This window comes from Salmo trutta, chromosome 33 (genome assembly GCF_901001165.1).
Source record: "Salmo trutta chromosome 33, fSalTru1.1, whole genome shotgun sequence".
NCBI lineage: Eukaryota > Metazoa > Chordata > Actinopteri > Salmoniformes > Salmonidae > Salmo > Salmo trutta.
In genome coordinates, this window is record NC_042989.1 from 2138681 (window position 1) to 2164990 (window position 26310).

The 26310-nt window shown below is 43.0% G+C and overlaps 1 protein-coding gene across 16 annotated transcripts in view; it reads left to right on the forward strand.

Moving 5' to 3' along the window:
- The window catches only part of nrxn3a (neurexin 3a), a 437173-nt gene that overhangs the window by 290250 nt on the left and 120613 nt on the right, over positions 1-26310 (forward strand). For all 16 annotated transcript variants that reach the window (XM_029729379.1, XM_029729385.1, XM_029729374.1 and 13 more), the window contains one exon: positions 14453-14634. In XM_029729379.1, the coding sequence (XP_029585239.1) occupies positions 14453-14634 (182 nt within the window). The remainder of the gene's footprint in view (positions 1-14452; positions 14635-26310) is intronic.

Genomic DNA, 26310 nt, shown 5'->3' on the forward strand with positions numbered 1-26310 from the left:
CCTCTCTATTTTCTTTCTCTCTCCAATATTCTTTACATCAGGTTGAAAAAAAGCTGACGTGTGAGTAACTGCGCGTGGGGGTGTGTGCAAAGGGTTAACAGTTAGCAGTAGCCACCGGTGAGCATCCTAGGTCACACAAACACTGTTCATCAGTTTCAATGCAACATCCCTGACTTAACCTGCACCTGGTCTGTATTATATAATGGTACGTTTCAAGAGAAAGGGGTTAAAAAGATCTGGAACAGCTGTGGTACTGTGGTGTTCCCCCATGTCATGGCACATAATAGGAGTTCCATCTTACACACACCATATATGAAGACAAGTGAGAAGAGGAGCGGCATCTCATGTTAGACACGATAAACATCAGATGGATTTACACAGACCCCTCTGATCCATGTTGAGTCCGAGAGAGAGAGGGTCCAGTACGCTAGTCTGTATGACTCACACAGTAGAAGGATTAGATCTGCATTGTCAAATATCTCAGTTTCTCCTCTCTCTACCCCTCACTCCTCAGTAGTCCCTCTATCTCTTTATCTCTCACTTTCTCTCTAAATCTGTCCCTCTTTTGCTCCTCTCCCTCATTGCGTCTCTCTCTTGCTTTTCCTCTCTCTCTCTCTCTCTCTCTCTCTCTCACACCCTCACTCTCTTTCGTTCTCCCTCTGACTGCCCCAGTTAGTTTTTCCATAAATTATATTTCTATTGAAGTGACAACAACCAACATAGCTAACAGTCTACAGAGGTTTGGTTCGCTATAAACAAGCTAGCAGAATTTTGCGCTTCAGGTTCTATCAATCGATAGTTTCTTCTCCCTTTGTCACCCATATTTTCGAAAGTGATATGATTGGCCTTACATTTGGACTGAAAGCTCTCAAAAGCATGTTGGATCAATTAATAATTTCATGGCAAGACGATGATAAGTAATATGCCCTAAAATAGAGAGTCCATTGTCTCAGGTTCAATATTTCAGAATTTGCAGTCCTCATCAGATATGAAAGAGCATTTGCACACAGCCCCATCATGGCTGAACCCTTTTCACCTCTCCACACAGCCTGACAGTTTACATGAGAGACGTACAGAGAGGTCAGGCTGCTGACCAGACAACACATCAAGTCCTCCCACATACACACAACACTTTCTACACAAGCTGGGTAAGAAAGCTGCTGACAACGACCAAGAAAGTCGTCTGTGAGTGTGAGGCCCTAATACACCCAGAAAGGCTCTCTCTAATGAGGATTTATGTTACATTACAGAGCGAGGCCACAAAGGCCAAGAGACAATGACCATTAAGTCACACATTACTGATACTCCAGATTACATTAAAGGCCAAGATCCATCTCTTTATAGCTGTCGACATCTCAGACAGAAAGTCCCCTCTATGGACGAGGTTATCGCCTTGTCTTCTATGCCGTTACGATTTTTTGTCTTTGAGAAAAATTTCAAAACACAGATTGTTCCTATTGAAACGAATTGGAAAACCTTTGCGATATTATCACAGTGTGATCTCAGCCATTATTGGTCCCCTCTGATACAACCAGATAAAATAAATCCCATTTTTAAGAGCCCGCAGAATGTTAAATCCGTTTTTATTTCATTACCGTACGCTTAAAATGGACACGCTTTAGAGGGAGGGAGAAAAAAATAACCCCAGCTCAAGTACATTTCTCAATTATTTTTTTGGGGCGAAATGGCTCCCTGTAAATTGTGCTATTTGTCTTGATATAACCTTATCAAATCACAGGCGGGAATACGAGCACAAAAGTAGAAGTAATGGCCAATTATCTGGGGTGAACAATCAGTGTCACACTGCGGTGGGGTGTCGGGGCTAGCGGTGCCACGGAAATGCTAATGGCGTGATTCCCCACCAGGTGTTTGAAGTTTTTCCTAAGAGGGAATAAATTTAAGCCTAAAGCTAGGTTTAAGTGATTTGGCCACTTTTAATACAAGTGGAAATTGTTTTATTTTTCTAGCAGTGATTGTGGTGATTAGTGTGAAAGTCTACCTGTCACAGAATGACCAGATATAAACTAGATATCTTCAAACAGGTTCGGTTAGCCAACATGCAATAATGTTTCCTTTTCACACGGATCGATTGCGCTTGAACATTATTGGATGGTGATGCAGAGATGAGTCTCGAAGTGTCGTTGGCTTATCCGACCTCTCCATCTTTCTCCCTTTTCACCTCTCTCTCTGTTCTCGTGCTGTCCAGTCTCCACATCGCAAAGCCTTTCTTCTGTCAGTTACCTGTGAGACGTGGGCGACTTCACCAGTTCATATCTCCCCTCATAAATTATCCCCCCTTTTCCACCCTCCTCTTCATCGGAAAATAATTTTCCGTTTGACGGCTCCTTCTGAAAGGAAGGGAATCTTGCGTCACCTCAGAACACTCGGAACTCTGACCTTCCCTGTCACTCATGTTTCCGTGATGATGGGATTGAACCTTACGGTGATCCGTTAACTATCCCAAAGTGCTCCGACCATGTCACTCTGCTCCCCATCTCTGTTACTGGATCACATATTATTTGTCCAACCGCTCAAAGTCCTTTACATTGAAAAGGCTGGTGGTGGGGGGTAGGTACTGTACCAGTACTAGAATCCACCCATCTCATTCCTCTGTCCAACATCCCACCTTCAAAAGCCACTGACTAGAGAGATATTCCTTAACAACCTCTCTAAAGCATCCACTAGTCTTTGGAGTTTACTTGCAGTATCTGATCAACAGTCAACTTTACCAGCAGTTATGTCTATGGTATTAATACATCCACTACACCTCATATGTCTGTCTTTACGATAACAGTAGGCTACCTTAGCGAACATCAGAGACTCCACTACTGCATTTCCTGCAGTGGAATTGCTGACAGTCGCTCACACACCGAGCAAACCGGTTCCAGCTGCTTCTGAAGGGACTTCAAGGCAGGCCACGGTCCATTACAAACCACCTATTGTTGATTAGCCACACAGACGCAGGGAAGTCATGACAGCAGCAGTTAGGCTGTCCCAGGGTAGCCTCGCTGCCTGCCTGCGGACTGAGAATCCACTGAAATAGCACATTGTGCTCTGACTGTGGCCCAGCTATCAGGCCAACCACCCCCGGCCAATTGACTCCTCTGTCATAGAAGCTGTCTTGTGCAGATGGCAGTGCGAGCTGTAGCAATGATTCCTGTGGCCCCTGATGTCATTCTCCCCTCGAGACTGTTTGATCTCATTACCTGTAGTCTGAAGACGTATCCTACATCTGTGCAAACACGTATGTGATTGCGGATGCACAGCACACTTGCCAAATGTCACATTTGTGCAGACTTATTATTTAGCGCTGTGAAATGTTGTCAGCGTGTTATTGTCATGCAAATGACTTCCGGTCTCACGGTAATTGACCGTTAATTAACATAAACACGTTTAGCATCACCAGGCTTCCACGCATACAAGCCACTTTGGAACAGCTACATAAAAAAGTTTAAGAAATCAATTTAGTATACACCCTCACAATAAATCCATTATTTAGTTTAGGCAGGTCTAAATAAACATTGATATGCATAACATTTATTTCAGAAGAACAGAATATGAGTCAGCCACAGCTGTCATTTAGTCATCAACTGCCAAAGTTGGTATTATTTATTTAGTGCTCTTTCTATTTCTTTTGTTGTTTTTTATTACCATTTTCATATTTAAAAAAAAAAATGTAGTCCTGCATGTTGGATTTTCACTGTACCCTGCAATCACACCTGCAACCCTGTGCGTGTGAACTATTAAACCCTCGGACTCGGAATCCGTCATACTGTATGTTATTGCCATAGGCTGTAGGCTAGTTCATTTAGCAGACCAAATATGTCCCGTGCCATTATTTTATATTATGTGATTTTATAGTAATAAGAATTTAAACTGAATAAAATAGAAAGGATATTTTTCCTATTCCTGAACGAGTGCGCAAATGAAAGGGCTATGTTGAGTGTAAAAGTAATCATTTGAAACAGGTCCTATGAGCTAGATTTCGAGTTATTTGGCAACTTTAGTTGTGAATGAGCCAAACCTCATAATGTCTTAGAAATCAAAACATACTGTACGGGCTGCATGATGCCACTATGGGCAATTGAAAGCTTGCCTTTATTCCTTGCCTCAGACTGCACACGCTGTTCTCTCATTAAGTGATCATATTTTCACCCATTAGACTATTTATTCTCAATTTAATCTGACATTTTACTGATATGTAAAAGTAGTTCCGATTTGGAATGGACCGTTATCAAATGGGCAGGAACAGGGGCAGGGTAAAAAAGATATGCACTCGAATAGCGAAAGGAGGCTGCGTTCCCTTGGTTCGTTTTTCAATTATGCAAAACAGAGCATGTGCTTAATATAAGCAGCTGAGAGATAAATACGCTAGGATCCTCCTCATTTTAGTGGCTACCGTCAAAACTCTGCTTTCAAACGGAATCGCGTATAGAAATGTCTGACCTTATAAGAAGACGTATTTCATTCCACGCTTCTACCACTGTTTCAGGAGCATTCAGGCTCTTGCTTCGCGATAGGTGATATTCCGCCCAAACTCTCTATGCCATGGGCTCTATAACGCTGTTCTTGCAGCTACCCAGTGCTTCATTTGGTAAACCAAGTGAAATCTGTCCGGGAACATCGATAGTAACACGTTTGCGCAACAAAACATATTTCATTAAACCGTTGACAGCCCCTCTCGCGAGAAAGGAATGGAGGAGAAAGAGGAGATGGAAAGGCACGTTGGTGAGGTATTATGTGGCTAAAGGTACTGTCAGCCTATTAAAATGAAAATATAAAAAAATTCCCTAATTACTAGGCTATTCAAAATTCAAATACAAACTTTCATTGTGGGTTAACTCTGTAAGCCGCCATGCACAGTAAATGAACCACCAGCATCGTCTACTGTAGTCCTATATGTTCTCTCCCAGACTCGTGTATAAAACGTTTAGAGCGTGGCGTAAGGTTGCCAGACCATCCAGTATGCATCATAATACAGTTATGTACCAAAGACATCTTAAATCTATGGTTTCTGGGGTGGTTTTTCTGCCTGCGTAATAGGCTATTTAAACTATGCGTTGTATAACGGCGCAGTCGTTGCGTATGCATAAGCTGTAATATGTGTATGGTTGTTTTGAATTCATCCAACATCATCCACAACGACCATGTTTTCCACTCGGTTTCAACCTGTTGTTGAACTTCTTTCTTCAAATTGATCTGTTGCGGTGAGGTGAGTTTTTAAAGCATGATACTGTTTTGATTATGTGTTTGATTTGATTTTCATTGTATTTGCATTGATGTCAGAGTGGTTAGAGGGACAATAGAGCCCTGAGTACCAGGCCAAGAGCGACCAGAGTGCATAAAAGGAGATTACAGTGACTCAACATCCACAGGAATTTGACTGAGGTCATGACTCCTGACTGCCAGTGTGGCGGTAATATGATCACTGCAACAGCCCGCCCTAATATATACTCAATAGTTTTTTTCTTTTCTGATTGCATAAGATTTAGTTAATTTCTTATGGTATTTTACCATTATTTAACTAGGCAAGTCAGTTAAGAACAAATTCTTATTTTCAATGATGGCCTAGGAACAGTGGGTTAACTGCCTTGTTCAGGGGCAGATTTCTACCTTGTCAGCTCAGGGATTCAATCTTGCAACCTTTCGGTTACAAGTCCAACACTCTAACCACTAGGCTACCTGCCGCCATGGCATTTTCATAATGTGGCATGTAAGCTATCACTCTTTCCAATGGTCCCTATTTTTAAAAGGAATACAATTTTGTAAGTCCCCAAAGAACCAAATAAACTGCAAACAATTGGATGAAGGAGATGCTGAAATGGCACATTGTACTGCAGCCCGGCTATCTCGCCAACCTCCCTCAGGTCTCCCCGGTCCTCACAGCCATTTCCTACAGATGGCCCGGCAAGCTGTTGGACTCCACAATGTGTAAACAATAGAAACGGTCCCAAGCTGACTACGCCATCTGAGAAACGATCACAACTAAGGGTTGTGTATCAATGACTCCTTTCGTCTGGTACTCAACCTGGTCTGGCTTTGACAAGGCTATCTGGCATTCTGTGGGTCAGCAAGACACAGCTCTCACACTTAACTTACATCAAATACTATAACTGGAGACTTTGATTTGATATATATGATGAATGATATACACACTGTAACTATGATGTTTTCATCATCAAATCACTGATATATTTCACATGAAAGCCGGGTCCCTTGGAAAGTTCTATGGTACACTAGATGAGTGTCTCTCCCTCATTGTAGAAGTCTTACCCCCCCTCCTCAATTTGTGCGTAAGTCATCTCTCCTCATTAATTCTGTCAGTCTCTGTACTTTGGTAGCTGTGGCCCGTCAGCCCCCCCCCCCGATTGTGGGGAAGCACACCTCAGAGAACTGTGGGCAAAGTTTCTTTGAAAATGATGTTCTTTTGAGGTCTAAAGGTGGCGTCTACAAAACAGGCTCTATCAAAATCCCATCTCTCCTCTCTGCTTCCCCAGTTTATCCCATTTTCACCAGCTGCGATGCTATACCACACGGTGACACTTTTGATATTGCTCGGCTGTACCCTCCCCTCCAATCTACCTCGTTCTCCCCTCCACCTCCTCTCCCCTCCCTTTCCTCCCTCGCTCTCTGAGCGGTATCTTCATTCCCCGTAGCTCTGAGCCGTAACGCTACTCCCCTGTAGTCACAGTATGACAGCAGAAAAGGGGGGAAGGAGGAGAGGAATAACTCCCGGGAAGAGACATGCTGTGCACAACAAGCAGTACATAACTGCCATATGTAATCATCAGTGCCTGAAAGATGGTTCCTCTGCTGTTTATTCATGGTGATATCAACGCACCTACAGGACTGGTAATGAGAGTTAGGGTCATTCATCTCAATTCATCCAAAGTAACCTCATGTCAACTCGGGAATGGCATTACAGTTCAATAGGAATACTCCATGTTAAATTCCACTGACTGGAATTGAAATGGAATTGACCCCAACTCTGCTATTGAGACATTTCCAAGTTGAGTTCCAAGGAAATAAAATAGAATTGACCACAGCTCTGGCCCACATACCAGTGCTCAACAGTGGGTAATAGTGCAGGAAGCTTACGTTTGATTTGGCATCACTCTATGGTTCGTCGCTCAGTTTCCCTTTGATTTTAGCTGGGTTTATATCTAACTAATTGGCCTAATTTCCATGCATCAGTCTTAATGTAATCGTGTTAACTGCTGATAAATGGCAAAATGGTTGGCTTTGTGAAGGTGGGGGAGATGGATCCTTGTCGCACTGTCGTCAGGCTCTCTCTCTCTCTCTTTCTCTCTCTCTCTCCCTCTCTCTCTCCATCTCTCCCTCTATCTCTCTCCACTAAACTCCCACTCCAATCAGTTTCTTATCTAAGAAGATCTGGAATCCAATTGCTCAGCTGATAGATGTCAAAGCCCTTGACTCTCTCACAATACTTCTGCTCCTCTCTCAAGATCATCCCATGGGGGGGGGCTTGAACTGCTTAAAGCTTTCCATTTTAGAAACTGTATGAGATCTGGGATTGTGTGTGTGCATGTGTGTCCACGTGTGCAGATTGCTATGTCTTGGAAAGTCTGTCTTTCGGAGTGTGAGTGTGTGTGTGTGTTTTTGTGTTTGTGTGTATCCGTGGAGGCAAGTGAACATATGTATGTATACAAGTGATGACTTGTCTGTGTGCATATCTGTGTGTGTACATGGCTGTGTTGATATGTGTGTGTGTGTGTGTGTGTACCGTTTTCATATTGTATATGAGATAAGCAGCATGTAGAATGGTAAAGAATCTGATATGATCTTGAGTAGATCAAAGCAAACCACCACACACTCTCATCTTACATGCATGAGGTCGAGTGTGCTATGACGCGCAGGCTTGTGTATTTGTGCATGAGTTACTGACACCTTCATTCAGACAAATTTGGAACATAATTTCAACCACTATGACGAGATGAAGATCACTTTATTAGTCAATTGCACAGAAGGTCCGACTGAAATTCAACTTCCTCTTTTAACCCAACCCCTCCGAAAGACACACATATACACATACAGTACCAGTCAAATGTTTGGACACACCTACTCATTCTTGGGTTTTTCTTAATGTTTACTATTTTATACATAGTAGGATAATAGTGAAGACATCAAAACTATGAAATAACACATATGGAATCATTTAGTAACCAAAAAAGTGTTAAACAAATCAAAATATATTTTATATTTGAGATTCTTCCAAGTAGCCACCCTTTGCCTTGATGACAGCTTTGCACACTCTTGGCATTCTCTCAACCAGCATCATGAGGTAGTCTCCTGGAATGCATTTCAATTAACAGGTGTGCCTTGGTATAAGATCATTTGTGGGATTTCTTTCCTTCTTCATACATTTGAGCCAATCAGTTGTGTTGTGACAAGTTAGGGTTTGTATAGAGAAGATAGCCCTATTTGGTAAAATACCAAGTCCATATTATGGCAAGAACAGCTCAAATAAGCAAAGAGAAACAACAGTCCATCATTATTTTAAGACATGAAGGTCAGTCAATCCGGAATATTTCAAGAACTTTGAAAGTTTCTTCAAGTGCAATTTACAAAAACCAGCAAGCGCTTTGATGACACTGGCTCTCATGCGGACCATCACAGGAAAGGAAGACTCAGAGTCTCTGTTACAGAGTATAAGTTCATTAGAATAACTGCACCTCAGATTGCAGCCCAAATAAATGCTTCACAGAGTAACAGACACATTTCAACATCAACTGTTCAGAGGAGACTGTGTGAATCAGGCCTTCATTGTCGAATTGTTGCAAAGAAACCACTACCAAAGGACACCAATAAGAAGATGAGAGTTGCTTGGGCCAAGGAACAGGAGCAATGGACTTTTGACCGGTGGAAATCTGTCCAAATTTGCGATTTTTTGTTTCTTTGTGAGACACAGAGTAGGTGAACGGATGATCTCCGCATGTGTGGTTCCCACCATGAAGCATGAAGGAGGAGGTGTGATGGTGTGGGGGTGCTTTGCTGGTGACACTGTCTGTGATTTATTTAGAATTCAAGGCACACTTAACCAGCATGGCTACCACAGCATTCTCCAGTGAGACGCCATCCCAACTTGTTTGCTCTTAGTGGGACTACAATTTGTTTTTCAACAGGACAATGACCCAACACACCTCCGGGCTGTGTAAGGGATATTTGACCAAGAAGGAGAGTGATGGGAGCCCGGGAGCTGTAGTTGTGGGGTTAAAGTTCCTTGCTCAAAGGCACAACGACAGGCAATGGTATCTAGGCATCTTTGATATTAGCAACCCTTTGGTTGCCAGCTCACTTTCCACAAGATATTTCCAGTTGCATCCAGGATTTGAACTGGCAACCCACCGGGTTGGATAAAGGCGATAATGACATGTAAGTTAACACCTATGGCCTTCAACAGAGAAGAAAACTATGGTGGTTTTATTGGAATCGAGTGGCAGGTTTTGATCAAATGTAGTATGGGGTGATGGTGGTAAAGCTTTTGCTCTGGGTCAGAACATGTCACATGCGCTCCCTCTCCGGCCTCTAGGTCACCAGGCTGCTCGTTATGGCGCACACCTGTCACCATCATTACGTGCACCTGCGCGTCTTCAGACTCACCTGGACTCACCTATCTGATTACTACCTTCACCATATATGTCACTCCCGTTGGTTCCTTCCCCAGGCGTTATTGTTTCTGTTTCATGTCTGTGTGCTGTTAGTGTTTCTTGTTTTGTATGATGTTGTGTTTATTTATTAAAACACTCACTCCCTGAACTTACTTCCCGACTCTCAGCGCACATCGTTACAGAATAATGCCTCACCTAAGGGAAGCATCAGGGAGTTTTTATTATTATTATTTTTTTCAGTGGGAATGACGTTGCGTCCGGGAACCGCTACAGGCTCTCATGCCTCAGACAGATCGCCAGGCTCCCCTGCCTCCACTGGCTCGTCAGGCTCTCATGCCTCAGACAGATCGCCAGGCTCCCCTGCCTCCACTGGCTCGTCAGGCTCTCATGCCTCAGACAGATAGCCACGCTCCCCTGCCTCCACTGGCTCGTCAGGCTCTCATGCCTCAGACAGATCGCCAGGCTCCCCTGCCTCCGCTGGCTCGTCAGGCTCTCATGCCTCAGACAGATCGCCAGGCTCCCCTGCCTCCGCTGGCTCGTCAGTCTCTCATGCCTCAGACAGATCGCCAGGCTCCCCTGCCTCCGCTGGCTCGTCAGGCTCTCATGCCTCAGACAGATCGCCAGGTTCCCCTGCCTCCGCTGGCTCGTCAGGCTCTCATGCTTCAGCCGAATCGCCAGGCTCCCCTGCCTCAACCGGTCTGTCAGGTTCCCGTGCCCCAGCCGGCGACAGATTCCCGTGCATCAGCAGGGGTAACCGGTCCGCTCCTGATCCATGGGATCGTCCTTTTGGTTGGCGTCCTGTGGCTGGAGCCGAAAGCGCCGAGGGCGGGGTACCGTCACGTATGCTCTCTCTCCGGCGCTCTAGCTTGCCATGCTCCTGCGTCTCAGCCAGATTGACAAGTTTCCCGCGCCTCAGCAGAGGTGACCGGTCCGCTCCTGATCCCCGGGATCGTCATTTTGGTCGTTGGGGAAGGGGTACTGTCACGTCTGCTCCCTCTCTGGCCTCTAGGTCACCAGGCTGCTCACCATCGCTACACGGACCTGCGTGTCATCAGACTCACCTGGACTCCATCACCTCCCTGATTACCTTCACCATATATGTCACTCCCGTTGGTTCCTTCCCCAGGCATTGTTGTTTCTGTTTCATGTCTGTGTGCTGTTAGTGTTTCTTGTTTTTGTATGATGTTGCGTTTATTTATTAAAACACGCCCTCTCTGAACTTGCTTCCCGACTCTCAGCGCACATCGTGACAGAACATTACATTTAAACCATAAATGGTGCATTTCTTTTTAGAACAATTCTTAGAAAGCCATTATCCAGTCTTTGCATCAGTTCATGGAAATTCAAACCAAACCATCAGTCCTCTTTTCTCGGAGAGCTGTCTCCCCACTGAATCGCCTGTCAGGTTTCTCTGACTAACCCATTAGTAGTGTTAAAGCCCTATTATTCAGTTATAGGTGCACACAAAACCTCTTTTGTGGAGCTGTTAGCGGTTCAGGCCATCTTCTCCCTTTTTTAAAACGTTCTGCCACATTATTAATTTACGTGCATACCTGGAATGCATTATGAAGAAAATGCATCATGCACAAAGGAAGGCACTTTTCTGGTCATTAATTGTTTTAAAAGCGTCTGCGTCATTGCGTGTCTAGGTCGGTGTCTGAATGCTAATACAACTTGCTGTCATTTGGGAAAAGTGTGTTTAAACTAATTGAAAAAGTTTGTTGAAACTTGAAATGAACTCACGATGATGTTGCCTCTTATATTTTTTGGTCTTCGGGAAGTGGATCTTCTAAATACGTCTTGCCATCGTATGACACATCTTAAGATGCCTAAGTAATCCCCCTTTCTGATTCTGATAAGAACGCCAAGAGTCACACAGTCACTCTAAGCTCAATTATTGATAATGCACTTTATCCCCGCTTGCGTAACTCTGAGTGGAGTTATCTAGCTCTCTTTTCTAAGCAGGATGAAGGGTTTTGAGAACCTTATTCATTCAGTCAGTGAAATACTGTATAATGATCATTCCAGTAGAAGATCTCCCGACCCATTCTTGGACAGTTTATTAGAGTACCGTCACACATCAGTTTATTATGGCATTCGAGTAGAAAACCGTAAATACCCATTCTTCTTTTTCAGCTATCTTTCATGCAGAATATTTTACTAGAAACAGTGACTGGACTTCCTCTTAATGAGAACAAGATAATAAGTATATCAGCCATGGAGCAGCCAGTCATAGGGTACAGCCAGAGAGGAAGAGGGGAAGCGAGAGAATTTACTCCGCCCAAAATCTGTCCTCGTGAGAGAAGCCCGTTTTTGTGTGGTGGTCTATATGAGAGTGCCGAATTACGGGAGGCTTATTTGATCTAAAAGAAGTTTCATAATGTTTATGCTGTTACAAATATACAGATATAAGTGGATGCGTGTGGCATTCCGGCAACTTAGAGAAAACAACTCAGTTCTGCCTGTTGTTCACGCAGGTGTCTGCCTTCTCATTGGCTGGAATGGTCCCACCTGATCTCGCCTGCCTAAAATCATTGAGGACATGTATTTCCATTGTTAGAGCGGTCACTCGACTATCTTGTCAATATAATAGATAATCTTTGGCACAGCGTCTCACCCCAGTGCTGGCAAGACCATCACCGCCAGGACCTGGGCTCAGGCCAATCCCATCATGCATTTCTGCTGGGCAGCAGGATGGGAAATGGCCATGCTGTGTTGTCTAAATCGGATGGAGCCCACAGATTTTTATTATTTTAGAATCTGGTTTATGAAGTTCCATCGCTGCCACCTGATGCTGGTTTATCTATCCATCTACCAATCTATCTAAAATTATGTAATTCCCTTTGACCACTTTCTATTAAAACCGTGCTTTATACGAAGCTGAGTGTACCAAACATTAGGAACACCTTCCTTATATTGAGTTGCACCTCCTTTTGCCCTCAGAACAGACTCAATTTGTCGGGGCACAGACTCTACAAAGTACAATGGTGATGCCAATGCTTCCTACAGATGTGTCAAGTTAGCTGGATGTACTTCGGTGGTGGACCATTCTTGATACACACAGGAAAATGTTTTAGCGTGAAAACCCAGCAGCATTGCAGTTCTTTATGAGTAAAATTGTTGCGCTTGAGGTGAAACAAAATTCCACTACATTTTTTAATCGAACTGCTCCACGCCATCAACAGAAGATATGTGGTTTTGACATGTACACTGCAAAGTCTCAAAGTTCAACATCTTGCCTCCATCAAACGGTCTCTCTTTCGTCTTTTGCAGCTGGAAAGTATATATTGCTTAACCTCTGAAGCACCCCTGATCAAGGCCGCAAGGGCACTTCTGAAACCAAACGGTTCTTCATTAATTAATTGTGTAATGATTGCATATATTATTCAGTATCACAGGGCAACCAAATCCCCCAATGGAAAGGCATTCCTGGTGCTACTTATTTAACCATTAGAAATAAAATAAGACCATCGACGGTGTATTGTAGGAGCTTTCTTGGTTATGATGGACTGTGAGAAGAGATGAGTGATATATTTACAACGCCTACTGCGTTCTGATGCATTGATACTTTGTAAATAGTATATGTACCCTGTGTAGTTTGTACTCTACAGTAGGCCTGTCTGAAGTGCAAATGCTGGGACTTAAATGCAAATGCTATGTAAATGTTTATGTGATGTGGCCATGCTCCCACTGAGGGCCAGCTGTTCTACTTGACACACAACTAGAGAGGGAGACGGGAGAGGTAGAGCCAGCTGGCCCTTATAGTCTTAGAATACACACATGCATGCCATCAAACATGCACAAGGCGCACACACACACAAGCATGCCCACACACACATACGCTCACCCACGCACACTCACATACAAGCACACACACATGCATACACACAAAAGTCATGCCTACGAACTGTCTCCCGCCCCAATAACGATTTGAACTTCTCTACAACTACAGAAACAGAGTACATCTCTGTGTGTTTGTGTTCGCTCAATTCACATTACATTTGGAATATTGCTCGATTTCCACTCTCAAGACGTTCTCCTGGGGTCTTTCTTCTTTCATGTATAATACATGCGAACTGGAGAATTCATTCCTCAGAATCTCTATTGCTAATCCCTGTTGGAAGGAATTATATTTAACTTGTATAGGTCACAGTATTTCCCATGGGGTCTGGGATAGAAAAAATCATCTGGTGAATTACGACTTATCTGACCCAGGTGAGAACATTAGTCATTCCGAAACCTCTCGTGAGACTTTTGTTCAGGAACCAGGTGAGGCAGAACTAGACAACTTACACCCCCCCCCCCCCCCCCCACCCAAAACAAATGTATGTTTTCAAAGTCTTTGGCCTACTTGGTCCCCAACATTTTAATGGAATGCCAGTGGTTACAGAATTTTTTTCTATCGTCATGATAGGGAAATGGTTGCTGGTTGGGGAGCGATGGCTGCTGTCGTTAATAAAAAATGAACAGTGTTTTGCTCCCGTGCTTCGCCGTGTAGTAATTTGGCTGTGTACATCACACATCACAGCTCACTGATATCATCATTTCTGGAGTGTGTGTGGTTTGTGTATTCATAAAAAAAAATGAGCAAAGAAAATCTCTTCAACAAACATTTTGGTGAAATTATTTTCTTTACAAAAAAAGGACAAAGGACAAACACCAACAATCAACCCCATATTCCAATAAAAATTGTTTGGTAGGATCATGGGCTCACATTATCCTACTCTCACTTCGCTTTGAAAAACTATTCCTCTTGTCAATGTCTTTTAGTTCATCCTCTGCCTCTCTCTCTCTCTCTTTCTCTCTCTCCTATTTCTCCTCAGCTGGGATGACTTATATCTTTGGGAAAGGAGGAGGCCTCATTACGTTCAACTGGCCAGCCAACGAGAGGCCAAGCACGCGCACAGACAGACTGACCATAGGGTTCAGTACTTCCCTAAAGGATGGCATCTTGGTCCGGATAGACAGTGCTCCGGGTCTGGGAGACTATCTCATGCTCCACATCGTAAGTTACACTATTCTCTTGCTCTGTATCTTTTATTTCTATGTCCATTTCTCTGTTGTTCTTTCACTCGTTCTCTCTCTCTTTTTCTCTGTCTCTCTCCTGCTTCGTTTTCTCTCTCTTTCTCTGTCTTCATCTCACCCTGTACCCCTACCACTGTATACGAGTTGCATTGGGTTATATCCGATGAGGAGCTGACGTGTTAAAAGGACAGTAGTTAGGAGATGAATCACATGATGTGGATGATTTTGTGGTTTTCTGTTCTAGATTATTGTGTTTTGATGTTGTTATATGAGTAACACAGAGTGACGTCAGGTGTGGGGGTGTGTGTGTGTGTGGCGAGTAGTCTGCACGCCGGTGGCTGTCCTCCTGTTAGTGCTGATCTCATCTCATCATGCTAGATCTCCTTCATTCTCCCCGGAAGGATCTTCTAGTCTTGGCAGTGACTTTACACACACGCACACGCGCACACACACACACACACACACACACACACACGCACAGTTTGCACACACGCATAAATAATTCAAGTACTCAGCTAAATTGTTAGCTACATTTTTTTTCTTTTATACTAATACAATTGCTTAGATACATAGATTTTGTTTAACAAGAACTATATATTTTTTTCATGAAGGTAGCGGTTAAAATGATTGACACCCCTAAAAATTCTTGTAAATAAAGTAGTCCAAAGTTTAGTATTTGGTCACATATTCCTAGCATGCAATGACTGCATCAAGCTTGTGACTCTAGAAACTTTGCAGTTTGTTTTGGTTGTGTTTCAGATTATTTTGTGCCCAATAGAAATGAATGGTAAATAATGTATTTTGTCATTTTGGAGTTTTATTGTACATAAGAATATAATATGTTTCTTACCACTTCTACATGAATGTAGATTCTACCATGATTACAGATAATCCTGATTGAATTGTGAATAATGATGAGTGCGAATGTTAGAGGGTCAAAGGTCATACCCCCAAGACATGCTAACCTCCCCTCTTATTGATAATGGTGAGAGGTTAGCGTATCTGGGGGTAAGATATTTGACCCTCTGTAACTTTCTCACTCATTAATATTTACAATTCATTCAGGATTATCTGTAATCATGGTAGAAACATATTATATTCTAATTTATAATAAAAATTGCTCCAAAATGACACAATACATTGTTTACCATTTATTTCTATTGGACACAAAATAATCTGAAACACAACCAAAACAAACTACAAATGCATTCAACAAGTTTGTAGAGTCACAAGGTTGATGTAGTCATTGCGTACTAGGAACTATTAACTACTTTATTTATAAACTAGTTAAATAAAGTTTAAATAAAAAAAATAAAAAATAAGACTCTTAAGGAGTGTCAATAATGTTGCAGTCATTGTGTAGGGAATCATTGTACCATCCAAACCGCTGTGAAATATATTTTCCATAACCAAAAATATTGTATTTTCAGCTGTTTTAAAGCTGGTGTACAAAACCGAAAGTAAAAGATGCAAAAACGAAACGTAAGAATGGGAAGCATAGAAATAGCACAGATAGAAAAAGAACAGATCTACCACTTCGTAGATTTGCCTTAAATGAGAATGACAGGTCTATAACTCACATTTTTCTGCGAATTTGGTTGGGTCGCACAACAAGTTACATATTGTAGCTTTAAACAAAATCCCCATTCTTTTTTTGCTTACAATATAGCTATTTGAATTATTTATTCTATACAGTCATTATTGCTAATCTTTATCAAGGTTGTCAATCATTTTGGAACCCACTGTGTAATTATGCTAGATTCACGTACACACTCACACACACATGCTGCACACCCACACACATGCATACCTAATTGAACATCTACACACACGCACACACACACTTATACTCACACAGTCTTTGTATTATGTCTTGCCCTTTAAATAATGAAGCTGTGAATTTCGATAGGGTCGTCAGTAGGATCACTGAGAGATTTTATTGTGTTATTCTTTATAGATTTGGCTCTTAGATATACTCATCAAGTATCAGAGTCTATAGCGCTGCCAGTGGTGGGAAAAGTACTCAATTATCATACTTGAGTAAAAGTAAAGATACCTTAATAGAAAAGGACTCAAGTAAAAGTGAGTCACCCAGTAAAATACTACTCGAGTAAAAGTCTAAAAGTATTTGGTTTTAAGTATACTTAAGTATCAAAAGTAAATGTAGTTGCAAAAATGTACTTAAGTATCAAAAGTAAAAGTATAAACCAATACAAATTCTTTATATTAAGCAAACCAGACGGCACAATTTTTAAAATGTTTTTTTTATTGACGGATAGCCAGGGGCACACTCCAACACTCAGACATAATTTACAAGTGAAGCATTTGATGTTTAGTGAGTCCACCAGATCAGAGACAAGAGGGATGGCCAGGAATGTTCTCTTAACAAGTGTGTGAACTGGACCATTTTCCTGTCGAAATGTAACGAGTAATATGGGTGTCAGGCTAAATGTATGGAGTAAAAAGTACATTATTTTCTTTAGGAATGTAGTGAAGTAAAAGTAAACGTTGGCAAAAATATAAATATTGAAGTACAGATACCCCCCCCCAAAAAACGACTTAAGTTCTACTTTACAGCATTTTTACTTAAGTACTTTACACCACTGAGCACTGCCTTTCTCCCTTTCTGTGGAGTGCTGGTCTGCAATGTATAGTTGGGTTATCATCACTGGTGAATTAATACACTATCTATACAAAAGTATGTGGACACCCCTTAAAATAAGTGGATTAGACTATTTCAGCCACACCCGTTACTGACAGGTGCATAAAATCGTGCACACAGCCATGCAATCCCTATAGGCAAACATTGGCAGTAGAATGGCCTTACTGAAGAGCTCAGTAACTTTCAACGCAGCACCGTCATAGGATGCCACCTTTCCAACAAGTCAGTTTGTCATATTTCTGCCCTGCTAGAGCTGTCCCGTTCAACTGTAAGCGCTGTTAATGTGAAGTGGAAATGTCTAGGAGCAACAACAGCTCAGCCGTGAAGTGGTAGGCCACACAAGCTCACAGAACAGGACCACCGAGTGCTGAAGCCCTTAAAAATCGTCTGTCCTTGGTTGCAACACTCACTACTGAGTTCCAAACTGTCTCAGGAAGCAATGTCAGCACAACAACTGTTGGTCAGGAGCTTCATGAAATGGGTTTCCATGGCTGAGCAGCCGCACACAAGCCTACGATCACCATGCGCAATGCCGAGTGTCTGCTGGAGTGGTGTAAAGCCTGACGCCATTGGACTCTGGAGCAGTGGAAACACGTTCTCTGGAGTGATGAATCACTCTTCACCATCTGGCAGTCCAATGGACAAATCTGGGTTTGGCGGATGCCAGGAGAATGCTACCTGCCCGGATGCATAGTGCCAACTATAAAGTTTGGTGGAGGAGGAATAATGGTCTGGGGCTGTTTTTCATGGTTCGGGCTAGGCCCCTTACTTCCAGTGAAGGGTACAGCATACAACGCTACAGCACACAATGACGTTCAAGACGATTCAAGACGAAGTTGGGGAAGGCCCTTTCCTTTCAGCATGACAATGCCCCCGTGCACAAAGCGAGGTCCATACAGAACTGGTTTGTCGAGATCGGTTTGGAAGAACTTGACTGGCCTGCACAGAGCCCTGACCTCAACTCCATCAAACACTTTTGGGATGAATTGGAACACCGACTGCAAGCCCGACCACACTAATGCTCTTGTGGCTGAATGGAAGAAAGTCCCCGCAGCAATGTTCCAACATCTAGTGTAAAGACTTCCCAGAAGAGTAGAGGCTGTTATAGCAGCAAAGGGGGACCAACTTCATATTAATGCCCAGGATTTTGGAATGAGATGTTCCACGAGCAGGTGTCCACATACTTTTGGTCATGTAGCGTATATTCCAACTAATTGGATTTGTTCATAAATTATTGACCTTGTCCTGTACGGCTGGCTGCCTCAATGCCTCCACTCTCTGTAAGGGGATGGATGGGGTAGAAAAATCCTCTATAATTTGTCTTTCTCACTCACAAAAACACATGTACCCACACACACATTTCTCTATCGTTCTCTCTTTCTTTCTATCACCCTCTCCATCTGTCCACTGTTTTATTGTGGCTCTTGAGTCCGGTCTGTTGGGACTCCTCCGGCCTTAACGGGCGGTCAAAGCAATGGCACCACACCAGATCTCCATACATGCCCTCCGTCTCCGCTCCACCTCACCCCAAATTGGGACCTCTTTCCTGAGGAAGGGCGGACAAACACTGGCCCTGCCAAATCGGCTCAAATCTGGAGCACAAACCTGCAGTTAAGGGAATTGAGACACTTGTGTGTCATTATAGAGGTTGATTCAAACTTGGCTTTGTTTTACATGTTGAAAACTACATTAAACAGAAGTATAATATCTTCTTAACAGCATATTAATAAAGTAACAAAGACCAATAAAACAGTTTGTTCAGACAGTTAGTCAGGAGTTGTTCAATCTACAGTATATGAACTCTGAACAAAAAAAAGCTTTATTTTCTAATCACTCCCCATTTCCCCCCTGCAGTTCCAGATCAAAGCAATGATAGGCCTAAGTGTCATGGTTTTGGCCTGTAAACAAAGTGAAATGATTCCACACCATGATATTGGTCATGTGTTTTATTCTGGGACATGTGCAACAGACTGGGGTCTCGTCCTCTACACAGCCCTGACATGCTGACTTTGGCTAGAAAAGACCGGAGAGTGAGGTGGAGAGAGAGAGGAGGAGAGCGAGAGAGAGTGGTGGTGAGGTAAAACAACAGATTGTCCCTTGCTGTCCCCCAGGGCTCTGGAGCGTTAGCAGGTTCACCGCCGTCCGTTCCTCTTGGGCTGACTCAAGACGTGGCATTTTCACCCGATAAACGTCCATCCTCTGACCTTTGTGGAGAGCAGGGACGGAGGTCCACCTCGTTGTGGACACGCGGGCCCCCGAGGCTCGGCAAATGTCACATCCACTGTCCTTCAAACATGTCACATCCACTGTTGCAGATGTCGGCTGCCCAAATGGCAACCTGGATAGAGGAATTAGAGGATTCAGACAGAAACAAGAGACAAAGAGTGTTTACTCACTGCGCTCGTTAATCTTCATTGTGCTGGCTGGCTCATAGGGCAACAATACTGTATATCTCCAAAAGTGCTCCACCTCTGGCTGTCTTTGATCGTCTTCTTTTCGTGCTGTTGTGTCAACAGTAAGATGAACGGACTGCTCTCAATCTGGGGAAAGTTGCCAGGCATAGAACGTTTTGGCTTTTGAGTCCTAAAGCAACAGAATATGACTCAGTAGAGAATTCCTCCATTTAAGTTACAACAACATGCATATGGTCAGAGAACCTGTTTGATCAAAATCCAGATGTGTAATTTGGTTGAACAAGTAAAATGTGCGGCTTGAATTGATTCATCCAATGACAGTTTATCATCTGGGAGTCACAGCTCATTACGGTAGCAGGCTGGTGCTTCCTAAACTTAGCAGGCCAAAGCCAAGGGGAACCCATGTGCTTAGGTCAAAGGAATGCTGTGTAATGTGGTGCCATATTTCTTCCGGCAGAATGAAAAGTCTCTCTGTAGATTAAAGTCTTCATCGATCTGAGGATTAGGCGTCACCAGACTGCTCCTCTAGCCAAATGGGCCATCTGCCTAGACAAACCAGTGCCAAGGAGTCTTTCCTCTCTCTCTCTCTCTCTCTCTCTCTCTCTCTCTCTCTCTCTCTCTCTCTCTCTCTCTCTCTCTCCTGCTCTCTCCTGCTCTCTCCTGCTCTCTCCTGCTCTCTCGCTCTCCTTCTTTTTCTCTCTCTTGATGTCAACCTATCTCACTTGGGCTATCTCCCTTCTTGATATATTTTTATTTCACCAGTTCAGCAATTAATCTCTTCCTGTTCTTTACCTCTTTTTCCCTTTCGTTCTTTTAAACTCCAAAACTAATTGGAGAAAGTTTGATGATGAAAAAAGTTATTTGTAAAGGAATTTTTTATTCACTTTCTTCCTCTCCCCTCTCTTCTGTAATCTGCTAACGGAGGAGCTCCCTGTACCGAGATGCATATTTGTTGGTGGGGAAACGCTCTCTAGTCATTAACGACAAAAGTCTTCACTTCCTCCATACCGCTGCACAGCATGCCGGGTAGCGTATAATTAGAGCCAAACTAAATGTATCTACAAATTGCTACTTGCACAGAGAGTTTTTTTTTTTACATGGGTGGTCGGGCAAAATATCCAATCTGGCTTTAAGTGGAGCTCTTAACAACAATTATTTACAGCATTTTTCGTGCTGCATTTATGTAGTCTGTATCCTTATTATTTTGTGTTTGAAAAAGCCAAATGCATGGCCTTAGTTTATGGCATCGTTTCTATTGTATAGCGAACCTCAAATGGACTATACTTACTTTAGTTAACTGTGGTTAAATTAGGTTAGGCTAGATTTTTAAATAGTTATAGCCATCCGAGTAAAGGGAGTCCAATCTCTGTGAATTGAGAATCATTACCTGGTCGTTCTCCACGTATCGACAGCAGACGCACACAAGAAAAAAAGGATAAATAGCCCAGACACTAACATCTGTCGCCACCCCACGTGTTCCAATAAAATCCTATAAGGCAGAGAGATCAGAGTGTACAGGAAATCTATAGTGTTGATAGGTTCTAATCAGCAGGGAGCATAACTACACTTCGCCCGTTGATTTTCAATCAGGAGAAAACCTCCTCTGCAGACGCATCAATATGCCACGGGCCCTCTCCCACTCTCCCACTGCTATCAGCTGGCAGTAGCATTAGGGGAGAGAGGTAGCATATTACCTGTGCTTGTTCCGTTTTACGGCTATTTTCGACTGGGGACGAGAGCTGCCATTATAGGTGTAATAGAACTGTTCGTTTCCCTCTGTGTTGGGATTGTGAACGCTAGACGGCACACACTCCAAAGGAAAAATCGGACTTCATTTTTAAACCACCTGGCTGACATTGACTGTTGTTTTCATCGAACTGGTGGTTCAAATTTAAGAACTTAATGAATTTAAGAACTTAATGTGATCATTTTGTGTGATCCTTCAGAAACAGATTAGCTACAAGTGAGACACTTGCCAAACGGTCTTGTAAAACAGCTAGCTCCTTAGGTAGTGCAGATTTAAAGGTATGCAGATATTTGCTGATGTACGTGGGTCCCGGTTGGCTCAGTTGGTGGTGCTTGCAATGCCAGGGTTGTGGGTTTGATTCCCATAAGGGACCAGTATGGAAATGTATGCACTCACTACTGTAAATTGCTCTGGATAGGAGTGTCTCCTAAATAACTAACATTTGAATGTCAAATATGTGATTTTCCCTTCAAAGGTATTTATTGATAGAAAGACATTTTAATGAGTAAACCCACTTATTGTGTTGTTTTTACTGAGCTGATTCCCTCCCCTGATGGAAGTAATCAAAGGTACATCAACCAAGCAGGACAACAAGACATCACATTGCCATTTATTTGAATGAATAAAGCAGGCAGATGTGAGACGTACTAGTGAGGACCATAGCAGGATATAGTACACTGTGAAAGGGAGTCGTTATCTAGCCATCTAAATAGCAACAAGACCTACTGGAGACAAGCGGGAAAGGAGTTCTAACAGTTTTTATTTCAAATGATTGGTTTGATTTACCTAGAATCTAAAGGGAAAGGGAGAGGGGCGAGATTACATCCCGTCGCATCTTGTTCCTATTTAAGGAAGTCTTTGCAGTTATTGCTACCAAGCCCATTGTTTTTTTAATGGGGAGCATGGCAAGGCACCCCGAGATACCAGAGATGCCTCATTAGACTCTGACTGAGGATATCAAACTTTCATAGTCTTGTCACAGCGAGGCAGGTTAAATGCTCTTGAAGTCTGTGAGGATCAGGGCAGACGCTTTCTGAGGGTTTTCCTTTCATGTGTCCCTCCCTCCTCAGAAAGACCTAACTTTAATCTCTATTATCCTGGCTTTATGAATCAATACTTCAGGGTTTAATATGACCTCTAATGCTGTTTGAAAAATCTAACACACACACACCGACACATACTCACACATACAAACACTGTGTCTGTCGCTCTCTCTCTCTCTATCTCTCTCTCTCAATTCAATTCAAAGTGCTTTATTGGCATGGGAAACATATGTTTACATTGCCAAAGCAAGTGAAATAGATAACAAACAAAAGTGTAATAAACAATATAAATGAACAGTAAACATTACACTCACACAAGTTCAAAAGGAATAGAGACATTTCAAATGTCATATTATGGCTTTATACAGTGTTGTAACGATGTGCAAATAAATAAACATAAATATGGGTTGTATTTACCATGGTGTTTGTTCTTCACTGGCAACAGGTCACAAATCTTGCTGCTGTGATGGCACACTGTGGTAGTTCACCCAATAGATATGGGAGGTTATCAAAATTGAATTGTATTTTAATTCTTTGTGGGTCTGTGTAATCTGAAGGAAATATGTGTCTCTAATATGGTCATACATTTGGCAGGAGGTTAGGACGTTAGCCTAGACGGGGGTGTAATGCTCCCCCTCTCCAAACCCCTGGCCCTTCTTATCAGCATGAGTAATGGAATCAGTTTAGGATGGAAGTCATAATTATATGTTCCCTCCTTGGAGAAAGGCAGGCTTAGCTGTAGCCCCTTCAGGCTTCTTTGTGTCTCAGAGCGAGCAGGCAATAGTTGTAATGCGATCCCCCTAAGGTATATTTCTGATCTGGAAGTTGCATTAAATTGGATGGTGGTCGGTTTTGATAGCCAATGAATTTGAGCTGCGTGTTTTTCAGAAGCGGCCCAACCCAAGCTGAGATGAAGCAGGAAGATGGAAAAAAATGCACTTGGCCACAAAGGTCAGGTCCAAGGCTGCCTATCGATCCGCCGGGTCCGTTTCGGGTTTGCGAAAACTCGGAAAATAGACCGGCTCACAAAACCGGAGAGGACGGTGGGGGATGCGTCCGGATGGACCTACCTTAATGCTGGTTTCAATTTCATTGGCTAATCAGTTCCCATTCCCCGTCCTCGCCAGCCTGTCGTTTGAGTGGCACTGATGGATTCTCGATAGAAAGTGGAAAACTGTCACTCTGTTTTGGCTTGTTCTAATGTGGTCAGAGGTATAGCGTTGTGACAGGCCAGGTTTGCCAATACTTAGGAAGTGCTGAGACTGATGTGAGAGCGTGAGGACCAAGTCTCTAAATGTGTACAGTAACTTCAAGGATAATCACTGTAAGCCTAGGGAAGAGTGGAGCTGGGTCTCACATTGTGTTAGTTGCCTCAGCGCTCACTACCAAACATCTGCCGAGTGCTGTGAATTGAGCTGTAATTTCTAGGTAAGAGTGTAAAGTGTGAGAAAGAGCCCCGTCTCTGTTGCTGCGTTATTATTATCGGGATAATAATAGCGGCCCTGCAGCTGAAGCTCCAGTGATGTCATTGGCCCTGAAAGGAGTGTTTGAACGACTCATCATGTTTTAAACATGGCCGGCAGCTTCTGAGAGGAGATTTGCATAAACAGCTGTCTCTGAGACGACGGCCGAGGTGTCGGCGGGCTGTAGGCGTATCCCCGAAGACAGTGCTTCAAGAGGGAAGGGAGAAACTTGAGTTCTCCGACTTTCAATGGATCCCTTTTATTATCCGTCTTTCTCTCTCCCTTCTACCCCCCCCCCCCCCCCCCATCTGTCCTTCACCATCAAACTTTTACCACAAAGAGAGAAAACATGCCATTCTCTCGAGCCCGAAAATGTATTAATCCGTAAGTGGCACAGAATGTTTTCTGTCCATGTTTTTTGTTATGCGTTCACCATATGCAGGCCATCATTTCATGTGAAAATGGTTGCCGGTCCGACTCACCTCCACCTATCCAATTGGCTAAGCGGGAGAATAGAGTTCTTCTCAGAAATCCTTCGTTGGATTTCTTTATTCACAGTCACCTCCTACATGCAGACACACCTTCAGATGGAGTTGGAGTGTGTCTGCGTGAGCGCCGAGCTAGAGATGACACGCAGACAGTAATTATCACACTCAGATTGGGAGAGTGGATACGGTGCTCTACAGGACAGTATGTTGAACAGACGTGGCTCAGACGTTTGATTTGATTTGATTCATTAGGATCCCCATTAGCCGACGTCAATCGCGACAGCTTGTCTTACTGGGGTTCCGACATAACGAAAAAGACATTACAGACAAAAGACTTTACAATTGAAATACATCAACATGTAGTGTGTGTGTCTGTGTGTGTGTGTGCATCTATCAGTTACACATACTTATCAGTACATACACACACAACAAGTAGGTCACGTGGGCGAGAGGCCTTGTGCCGTGAGGTGTTATTTGCGGCTCAGTACTAGCCTCGTATAAGGAAAGATGCTCCTTAAATATAAAATCTAAATTAGATTAGTACAGCTTCTCGCAACAGTGACAAAGTAGGCCAAATGTAAGATTTCAGAACAGCTAGACTTGATACTGGTAGGTGAACACAAATAATATAACTTCAATCAAGCTTCAGTGGCTATTCAATCACGTCACACGTAAAGTTTCAAAGCATTAGATTGTAATAATGTTAGATTGGATATGATTATGCCATCATCTATGAAATCAGCTGTCCATCCATAAGCACGACTCAGATCAATTCTGTCCTCAACAGAGATGGATATTAAAGTGAATATCTATTTCCACTCTCAAATTATAGAGTGGAGCTTTTAGCCCGTCTTAATATAGAGAGGATCCAGGAAGGGCAGCATTTCCATTTGAGTTTTTGACTTTGTGAATTATCAAAAGAGAGCGTAGTGAAACCACAGAATAGTGGCAGTTTAGTTGAAGGTTTTATAGTAATCAGAATCATATAAAAATGTGAATGCATCCGTTATATCCCAAAAGGAAGGTAGAAAATGAACTTAGTCCAACTGTGTACAGGCTGGTTGAGTCTTGTTTTGGGGTTGGAAGCAGTGTTATTGCACCCTTTTCTTGACGTAAACGGTAAGATGCCAAAGCTATCACTTTTTTCTGTAACCCAAGTTGTTAGAAACACCGTTTGGCGGTTTCTTCCTATAAAGGCAGACTCCTTTCATCTGAACATTTCAATGGTACTAGCTCTCTAACTGGGGTAGAGAGAAACTTGAATCAGTAGTGGGAAGGATGGTCTCCCTTTTGTCCATTTATGCTACAGTATCATTAAATAATCAGGCATATTGAAAATGAAAGTGTGTGTGTGTGTGTGTGTGTGTGTATGCTAATGGCATGCAGACCTGGTCAGGATGATGGGAGAGGCGTAAGTGCAGGTCAGCGTGTGTTCTCGCCCACTCATGTTTATTTTATAAAGCCCAGCCGCTTGGCGAAAGCTTGTTACCTTCTTGCTGTCGCCATGGTAATGGATGTTACCACCTTGACGTGTCGCCTTGCCTGTTTATTTCAGTCCATTTAAGTCGTGGTATGTAAAGTTCGGTGGCAGGCGGCGAATGGGGGTGTTTCGAGTGGTTCACAATGGGGTACTCTAAACTTTTCAAAGTGTAATAACAGCGGCCGGCAGTTGTTAGGTAAGTGTTGTTGTTTTATTTCTTTAGTAAGTAAGAAACACTGGTAAGCCAATGTAAGATCGGTTTGGCTTTTCTATCAGGAGAGGAGAAGAGCTACACATTTCCATGCAAGCGTTCAAAACCCTGGTAAATAAGCACTGCCTTCCAAAAACAATGACAGACG